This window comes from Ursus maritimus, unplaced genomic scaffold (genome assembly GCF_017311325.1).
Source record: "Ursus maritimus isolate PB19 unplaced genomic scaffold, ASM1731132v1 scaffold_16, whole genome shotgun sequence".
Classification (NCBI taxonomy): Eukaryota; Metazoa; Chordata; class Mammalia; order Carnivora; family Ursidae; genus Ursus; species Ursus maritimus.
In genome coordinates, this window is record NW_024424008.1 from 39,117,519 (window position 1) to 39,127,578 (window position 10,060).

Here is a 10,060-nt window from a genome sequence, read left to right on the forward strand (position 1 = left end):
CTGCAGGGATCAGGGCAGAGGAGAGTCAGGGAGGGGTAGAGTGCTCAGGGATGGTTCGTGGAGAAACTGGAACGTGACCGGGTTTGGAAGGTTGGCTAGGGAAGAACATGTAGGTGAGGACAACAACACAGGGGAAGATAAAGAAAAATGGAGGGGCGCCTGGGTGGCTCAGTCGTTAAGTGTCTGCCTTTGGCTCAGGGCGTGATCCCGGCGTTCTGGGATCGAGCCCCACATCGGGCTCCTCCGCTGGGAGCCTGCTTCTTCCTCTCCCACTCCCCCTGCTTGTGTTCCCTCTCTCGCTGGCTGTCTCTCTCTCTGTCGAATGAATAAATAAAATCTTTAAAAAAAAAAAAAGAAAAATGGAATAGGCATTTAAAAAACTTGCTTTGTTTATTGAACAGGAAAGGGACATGGCTTCAGTATGATTTATGGTGCTAATTGGGCAGGAGAAATAAGATTGGATAAAGGAATCTGGGGTCCCATGACACTTATTTGGGTAGGGAACTTTTTAAGTTTTTTTTTTTTTTAAGGTATTTAAGGTATTTTTTGCTAGTATATTTGGTAAGGTAGTAGTAACCCAATACATGCCCCCACCTTGTCTTATTTGCAAAAAACTAACTTTAGCCTGAAACAAATAAGCATCTCTTTCACTTACTTAAAAACCTTAGCCTCTCTGAAGTGTGTAAAAGGAGGGCTGTGAACCATTGAATTTTACCAACTGGGTGTTGTACCATGTGTTTTGTTTTGTTTTGTTTATTGGTTGATTGATAAGATTTTATTTATTTATTTGAGAGAGAGAGAGAGCGCGCGCACACACACAAGCGAGCAGGAGCTGGGGGAGGGGCAGAAGCAGAGGGAGAAGCAGACTCTCCGCTGAGCAAGGAGCCTGATGCAGGGCTCGATCCCAGGACCCTGGGATCATGACCTGAGCTGAACGCAGACACTTAACCGCTTAACCGACTGAGCCATCCAGGCGCCCCACCACGTGTTTAGTTTTAAAAGTGAAGTGGTTGAAGATAGATCAGATCATTACATACACCGTGTTGTGGTCACCCTGAAAAAGGAGGGACCCCCTGACTCAAAATTGGGTTCAGATGTTGAGACATGATACCACACATGCACCAAGAGGGCATGGACAGGTTTATTATGTATTTGAAGTCTCTGGGGAGACAGGGCATGCACCAAAGGAGGGCACCCAGGCTTTCTTACCCACTCTCCCAGATATGGGGCAGAAACAGCAAAAATGAAGGCAGATCCATTACAGCCGAGAGTGGAAATCATTTCTTCTTCAGGGTCTTGAAGGAGGCTCATGTGAAAACTATCTTCCACCAAAACCTTGTATTGTGTGCGTGTGTGCGTGTGTGTGTGCGAGTGTGTGTGTGTGCGTGTGTATGTGTACCAGCTAACTAAAAGCAAAGGGGTGCTAACTTGTTGGTTGAACTCTGTCCAGGCCTCATTACCGGTGCATAACCAGGTGTTACCTTCAATCGAGGGTGTGGATGGTTCAGACCCTTTGGCGACTCTGCAGAACCCTCTGGGCAGACTAGAGGCCAAAGAGGAAGAGGATGAGGATGAGGACGAAGATACTGAGGAAGATGAGGAGGAGGATGGTGAAGACACAGACCTGGATGACTGGGAGCCGGATCCCCCTCGGCCCTTCGACCCGCATGACTTATGTAAGTACGAGCTGTTCCTTGTGAGTGTGTGTGAGCGCGGGGACGCGGTTGACTTCGGCTGGGGGCTTCCTGTGCGCAGACCCTGTGCTCCCCGCTCTGCACGTCCCGTCTTGCTCGGTCCTCACAACAGCCTGTGAGGGAGGCACCGAGGCTTCGTGAGGGCTCTGAGTTTACTGATGCCTGAACGGAAGGTCGGAAGAGGCTGAGCCGCCTGCTCTGTGTCACGCGGGGTGAGTGGTGGCTCAGGCACGGGGCCTGTCTCTGACCCCCGGGCTTCAGCTTGTCAGGCCACTATGGTAAGCGTGTCCGGCCCCGGAATCTTCCTGGAATTTTCTGCCGTTTCAGCTTTAACGAGTTGGCTTTGCTGTCTCACCTCTCTTCATAGTAACCTTGTAAACATGCCTATTATGTTCCAGGCATCAGCTCTTTACACTTTCTAAATCGTTTAATGCTTTCCATAGTCTTATGATGGGGCTGGTGGTGTCCAGTTGTTCTGAGAGTCAGGGTTCCAACCCAGGTGGTCTGGCTCCCGTGTGCCCCTGGTTAACCACAGCACTCACTGCCTCTCTGTACTTTGGGAGAGGGTGGGAGGGTTCTTGCTTCCACCGACCAAATTACTGCTTCTTTCCATCGATTTTGCATGCTTATATGGCAAAGTTCTTATCTCACTTAATTGAGTTCCTGAGGCTGTTCAGAGCTCTGCGGTCTCACCATATCTCCTGGGACCTTCTGTGCCGTGCTGGTAAAGCCTGTTTGCACGGGGCCAACGCTCACCTCCATATCCAACAGAGAACTTCCTCGTTTTATTTTTCCTTGAATTCATAAGTTTTCAAGGCAACTCCGTAGTCAAATACGCATACAGGGACTTTATCTTACAAATAATAGTACAAAGTAGCTCTCCATTACTGGAGAATTGTAGAAATTGAAAGTACCTATTTCCTAAGCCAGGTCATCAGCCAGCTGGACATGAGTAAAATACAGTTGGTTAATTAAATGTGTTAAAGGTCATGAGTATGATGCCTCTAGGGTCCAGGCACTTTTCTCTGCTTTGTGGCCATTTCTGTCTAGTTCCGGCGGTTAGTTTACAGATGGGTGCCACTGGGAAAGTGGGAGTGAGTGTGGATGCTTAGTGCAAAGTAATGACTCCTAGAAGGAGATGAAAGTGGGTCCTGTCTGAGCGAGGCTAACTGTGTCATTCAAGAGAATGGAGGGAGGAATGCTAAATTCGTTCATTTTAGCATTATCTTCACACAATATGCATTGAAGTCTCAAACTGCACAGTGCTTTTTCTGTTTGAGTTAGACATGCCCAGACAATGAGGCTTCTATGACTTCCTTTGAAGAAACTGATTAAATGGTATTGTCAGAGTTTTTTTTAAAATAGCTTTACTGGGATATAATTTACATACTCTAAAATTCAACTGTTTGTCTTATCAGATTTTGTAGCATTTACCCTAATAAGCTCTTCTTCTTTTTTTTTTTCCCCCTTTTCTTTTCAGACCTGTTTTAATTGATTTGTAAATTTGCTGGGCTACTATTTGACTTAATCTCCAGTAGAGAAATAAGTCACTGCCTGTGTATTATTTTTGGCAGGCACAAGCTAATTCTGCCTGATTTGAGAGGGACAGGGCAGGATTTTATTGGTCTTTGAAAGCTAGCATATTACAACTGAATGAATACTGTAATTGTAGGAGTTAATTGAATTTTGGCTTGCAAACTTAGATTTGGGGATTTTTCAGGTTAGAACTTTGTACCTGAGATCAAGTGATGTTGAGGAATTTGACTAAAGATTTTCTTTCTTTTGCAGGGTGTGAGGAGTGTAATAATGCACATTCTTCAGTGTGCCCAAAGCATGGCCCCTTGCATCCCATCCCTAACCGGCCTGTGCTCACTAGAGCAAGAGCCAGCCTCCCCCTGGTCCTCTACATCGACAGGTTCCTCGGAGGGGTGTTCTCCAAAAGGCGCATTCCCAAGCGTACCCAGTTTGGCCCTGTGGAGGGACCCCTCGTCAGGGAGTCTGAGCTGAAAGACTGTTATATTCATTTGAAGGTAATTTGTGCTTTATCATAGTTCACTCTTGTTCTTAATAACTTTTAGGGGGCATGTGTTTTCCTACTGGTTCTCTTAATTCCATTCTTTAACCATTGTTTGCTAGTATTTTTCTTCCTCTGCTTTTGTTTGTTTCTGTTTCTTGGGTTTTTTTTCTTTTTTTTTTTTTTAAAGATTTTATTTATTTATTTGACACAGAGAGAGACAGCCAGCGAGAGAGGGAACACAAGCAGGGGGAGTGGGGGAGGAAGAAGCAGGCTCCCAGCGGAGGAGCCCGATGTGGGGCTCGATCCCAGAACGCCGGGATCACGCCCTGAGCAAAAGGCAGACACTTAACGACTGCGCCACCCAGGCGCCCCTTGTTCTTTTTTTTCTGCTTAATTTGTTTGGAATGGAAACATTTTGTCTCTCATCAATAAATTGGAGATCGCAGTCTCAGTGCCCTAAGGCATTCTGTGAGTAATTCTGAGAGGTGTCGCTTTTGGAGGCTGTATCAGTCTACTAGAGCTGCTGTAACAGATACCACAGACTGGGGGCTTGAAGAACAGAAACTGAGTTTCTCACAGCATCAGAGGCTGGAAGGCCAACATCCAGGTGTCCCCTGAGGCCTCTCTCCTTGGCTTGCAGACAGTCTCCTCTCTGTGTCCTCATGCCTTTATTCTGTGTGTACATGTGTCCCTGGTGTCTTTCCGTGTGTCCCAGTCACCTTTTCTTGTAAGGACACCAGTCACATTGGGTTAGGACCCACTCTGATGACTTAATCACCTCTTTTAACTTAGTTACCTCTTTAAAAGCCTTATCTCCAAATATGGTCACATACTGAGGGGTTAGGACTTTAACATATGAATTTGGTGAAGGCACAATTCAGTTCATAATAGGGGTTTTTTCTTTTCTTCTTCAAATTAATTTGATGTAGACATGTGTAGACTCGTGTAATCCGCTAAGTACCAAAAACATTTTCAGGGATCACAATTTTTGAAACAGGTCTGTCCTGTTTGAATCTTTTGTTTAAGAATAGTTCACTGTATGTTCAAGTATATTTATCCTGATCTCTCTCCTTTACATTTGATGCTTTTGCTTCTATCCAACCCCTGTGCTCTCTGCTTCTTGGAGAGCTACCCTGGAGAACCAAGAAAGGGCAGTGGGAAGGGAGAATATTTGGGGTGTGTTTTTTGAGAAGTTGTTTGCTCTCATAGGGAGGTTTTCTTTAGTGAACGCTCAAGATCTTCAAGAAAGAATATAACTTTGTAAAGAGAAATATGCAACACTAGGCTGCTCATTATTAATTCATGCAGTGGAATCCCTGAAGTAAGCAACTTGTAAGGAACTAGAGAGTATTTTGCTCGCATTTCCTGGCTTATTTAGAGTATTTTTTGACGTGTTCGTTAATGATGAAGCATCAACTGAATCTAAACGGTGAGATTGTTAACTTGAACATTTTGCCAGGTGATTCTGCTCCACGTGAGTCTTCAAAAAGTGGCCTTTTCCTTCTACACGTGGCAAGACACAATTCCTGGATCTTTCTCTATACAAAAGGAAGAATCAGGATACATAGTTAATTTCAAGAGTGGTATTTTGTGTATTATTACATTGATGTATATCATATTAAAAGTTATGTTTGTTTTTATTTTGTTTTTTGGTGTGGCTTTTTACTTTCTCTTTGGTTGCAGGTTTCTCTTGATAAAGGGGACAGAAAAGACCGAGATTTGCATGAAGACCTGTGGTTTGAGTTGTCTGATGAGACCCTTTGTAACTGGATGATGTTTGTACGTCCAGCCCAGAATCACCTGGAGCAGAACCTGGTGGCTTACCAGTACGGCCACCATGTGTATTACACCACGATAAAGAACGTAGAACCCAAACAAGAACTGAAGGTAGAGTGCTGGGTCAGTGGTGCCTTTGTTAGGAATAGTGACCGTTTAATGCCTTTCTTCTTATTTTTTTTCTCTGAAGGGGGATTCTTCCAAAAATGGTCCTTTCTGTATAATTCACTTACTTATTGAGTACCTACTGTGTACAGTACATTTACAATAATCCCATAAAAAAACAATCAGAAGTACATGACTTTTGGGTCTGTCAAAGGCCTACACAAAGACATTAGGCCCAGGGATAAAGAAGTAGTTGTGTTTGGGAAGCAGACTGGTATTTGTGATGGAGTGATTAAAGTTGGGGTCACTTAACGTTATTTACACACTCTGAAGAAGAAGGAGTTGGAAAAAGGGGATCTTATAAAACGGAATTTTAGATGTACCAGCTAGATTTCTTTACCGGACTGCTTCATTTTACCCTAAGAATTCTATGCACTGACTTCTGATTTCAAGAATATATTTTTTGAAGACAACTCTATAGGAATTTGTCTAAATATTAATTAACTTTTGATGACATAGTGAAAATTCTGTTGTGATTCTAAGGGAAAATTCCTGATACAGATGAAAAAGAGGTGAGAAATGATTTTATCAGTACACGAACACTGAATTGCACAGTGCTTCGATGTGGTAAAAGTGAGAACAGATACCTCTTTGGGGGAGAACAAAGACCTAGAGTTTGTTCAAAAGCTTTAAAAATCTGTGTGTTTGTAAAAGGAGAGTCATATCTCACATCATCAATCCCAATAAATTCTTGATACCCAAGTGAATACTTCTTGACTGTGGAGAGGAGATTATTTTCTCTCTTAAAGCAATAGATAGAACTGCAGAAACAGTTAAATAAGAATATAATAGTTCAGTGTAACGAACAACCAAAACACTAGATGAAAAGGAATCAACAGAGTGGGAGAAATCTTTGTAATACACGCTAAAAGGTTTAAAAATAAAAACTGAGGGGCGCCTGGGTGACTCAGTGGGTTGAGCCTCCGACTCTTGATTTCAGCTCGGGTCATGATTTCGGGGTCCTGCGATCAAGTCCCATGTCGAGCTCCACACTTGGCATGGAGTCTGCTTTTCTCACTCCCTCTGCCCCCCCCCCCCCGCTTGCTCTCTTTCTCTCTCTCAAATAAATAAATAAAATCTTAAAAAAAAAAAAAAGAATAAAAGCTGAGATGGTTGGGTTGGGTGTCTGACTTCGGCTCAGGTTGTGACCTAGCAGTTGTGGGATCCAGCCTCATGTCTGCCTCTATGCTTCGTGGGGAGTCTGCTTGAGAGTCTCTCTCCCTCTCCCTCTGCCCCTACCTCCCTCAAATAAGTCAATAAATCTTTAAAAAGAAAAAAAGAATGAAAACTGGGAGAAAACATCTCTAACCTCTCGTACCCCCGTGGACACATGAATACTGGGAATAGGCTTGATTTGGAGGAGAAATCACTAAGAAAGGAAGGTTAAATTTTTTTTTCAATGTTAATAATTTTAAAACCCTTAAAACAACTATGAGTTACTATTTTTGTTAGTTTAGCAAAAATAAATGGGTGCAGTACAGTGAATGTGAGGGTTTAAAAAATAGGGACATTTGTCACAGAATTGCAATATTTTATAGAATATTTCTGGCAGTGTATAGTGAAAATGTTCTTGGCTGAATAAACCTAATCCTTGAAAATTAGTGTGAGGAAATAATTATAAACAAAGATAGAACTAGATACATTCTAATTTTGTAACGCTGTGTTTCTTAGTCAAACACCAATGACTTTAAGATGAACCATTATTTTATACACCATTAAGAAAAAATGTGCTGCTGTTTAACCTAGGTTATAGTGCTTATTTTTATCACCAAAAAAAGTGTAATTTTCTACTTACTGCAGGAGCCGTGTTAGACTTATTTAGAGGTAATTTTAAAATCCTATCACATTTCTGCATACTTAAAAAGACACATATAAGCAAAATAAATTGGTTAACATATAAACGGCCTTGCGTACAGTCTAACTCTTTTTTTAAAAACTGAATCACTGTTTTATTTCGTCGTGGATGTTTGTGTTTTGTCTTCTATGCCACCAAGGTGTTGATAATGCTGGATTATTTTAAAAATAGGTGATCCACTGTTGCCTCTGGTTTTGTTTTTTTTTTTTCCAAATGACCGATAATGTTTCTGTACAAGTTTTGACCCTGTGCTTTCCCACTGACTGAGCCCATATGTGTCTTTTTCCTCCATTAAAACACATGTCTTTGGAAGTGAAGTGACTTTGATTAAGTCAGTAGGAAGTTTCTGACAATTTGATGTTGGATGTATTAACAGAGGTCCTGCAAGGTGATCACACCAGCCTTGCATTGCTTTGACATTGTTTTATTTATTCTGAGGGAGATGGCTTTTTTCTTTTTTGCCTTCTTTTGCATTGCTGGTCAAGTGTCAACAAGTCACGGAGTGCCAGAGGGGCACCTAACTGAATGAGGTGAGAACAATGCAAAGAGCTTGGCCAGGTTTGTGCAGGAGCAATGAGCAGTTAGTGAAAGAAAGCTACATCATAGCAGTGACAGAATGCCATGGACCATGACATGGTTTTTGAGATGTTAAAATACGAAAAATATACATCTTGGAATTGATGGACTAGGGTAGTCCAATTTGTAACAGCCAACTGATAAGCTGTCTCAAAACCCAACTATAGATCATGACCAAGTAAATTATAGAACATAGACTCTGTTGTAGAATATTATTTCACACTTAAAAATGGAGTCTTAATATAAATATTTCCTCACAGTTAAAATAGTATTCCATAACAATTATACATGATTAATTCATTTAGTGATTAATATATTGAACTCCTGCTGTGTTCGGACACTAGGAAAAGACAGACTAATGTCTGTGTTCAGGGAGCTTGTATTCTAGAGGGGAAGTGGGCGGAAGAATGTAAGTAAGCAAACACAGTTGACCCTTGAACAAAACAGGGATTAGGGGCACCTACCTCTTGGGCAGTCGAAAATCTACATGTAGTTTTTGACTCTTCAAACTTAACTGTTAATAGCCTACCATTAATTGGAGGCCTTACCAATAACATAAACCATTGATTAACACATATTTCGTATGTTGTGTGCATTGTATACGGTATTCTTACAATAAAGTAAACCAGAATAAGGAAAATGTTATTAAGACAATCATAAGGAAGAGAAAGTGCATTTATGGGACTGTACTATGAAAAAAATCTGCATATAAGCAGACCCATGCAGTTCAAAGCCCTCTTGTTCAAGGGTCAACTGAATATCAAATAGTGGTTAAGTGCTATGAAGGAAACAAATGGCGCTAAAAGAGGAGGTAGCAGGAAAGGGACCAGTTTACAGATGCTGGAGAGGGAAGGCCTTGCTGAGGAGTTGATAATAAGGCTGGGGACTATGGAATGGGAAGGGAGGGACCAGCACAGTAGAAGGGTTAGGCGAGGTGAAGGGGAAAAACCCAATACTCCTGAAGATGGAACAGCAAGGACAAAGGTTGGGGTGGGAAACACCTTGGCCTGTTTGAGGAACTACAAGCAGGCCCTCTTGTTGAAAGATAGTAAGGGAGAGTGATAAGAGCTAAGGAGCCCATCATCAAGCATTGCAGGTTTTTTATGAGCGAGAAGCTGTTTAAGTATGAGAATGATGAAATCTGATTGTGTTTAAGAAGCCCTCTCTACTCCTGTGTGAAGAATTGATTAGAGGGAGCAAGAATGGAAAAAGGGAAGCTCACTAGAAGACCAACCAGGCAAGAGCTCGTCTTGGCATGGATCTTGGTGGGAGAAGCAGAGATGAAGAACATCTGAGCAGTTCACACCTCTTGCTGAAGGATGACAGAAGAACACTGAGAAATCTGAGATAACTTTTAGGTGTCAAGTGTGAGCAGCTGGGTGAAAGGCAGGGTATTTATTGAGATGAGGAAGATGGGCAGGGGTGGGGATGTGATAGGGAAACATCTAGAATTAAATTCTGGACATGTCAAGTTTGAACTATTTGTGAAACATGCCAAATACCAGGTAAGAAGTAGAATGTACATAGAGGGAACAGAGAGGGAGAGTCTGGAATGGAGATATTAATTTAGAGTTGGTTGGAAATGGATGTGATCACTAGGGAAAAATAAAAAGGCCCTGAACTTGGATTAAGCTTTGAGGAAGCTTAGAGAGGAAGTAAGAGCTGTTTGGTGGAAGCCATGATGATTCCAGCTGTGTAAAAACCCGTGTTTACATACAGATAAAACAACCGGAAGAGGCTATGTTTTATTTTGATGAAGAGACTATTAATATTATCTCTTGTGAAGTTGTTCTAATAAAAAAAAACACATTTTTTTAAAAAGGAAAAAGAAAACACACAGTGAGTGTGTCTTGGCCAATGCACTTCCTGACTGACCATCTGGTGTTAAAAGAGATCAGCTCACAGTGCGATTTTTGTTGTTGTTTATTTTTCGTGGGTTGTGGGAAAGCCTGAATTGTTTTGTGTAAGAAGAGAAAG

General features: G+C 41.9%; 1 protein-coding gene across 1 annotated transcript in view; it reads left to right on the forward strand.

The window, feature by feature from the left end:
* The window catches only part of PRDM10 (PR/SET domain 10), a 96,844-nt gene that overhangs the window by 47,447 nt on the left and 39,337 nt on the right, over positions 1 to 10,060 (forward strand). Inside the window, exons 5-7 of the mRNA XM_040631033.1 lie at positions 1,451 to 1,676; positions 3,483 to 3,724; positions 5,395 to 5,598. Of these exons, the coding sequence (XP_040486967.1) occupies positions 1,451 to 1,676; positions 3,483 to 3,724; positions 5,395 to 5,598 (672 nt within the window). The remainder of the gene's footprint in view (positions 1 to 1,450; positions 1,677 to 3,482; positions 3,725 to 5,394; positions 5,599 to 10,060) is intronic.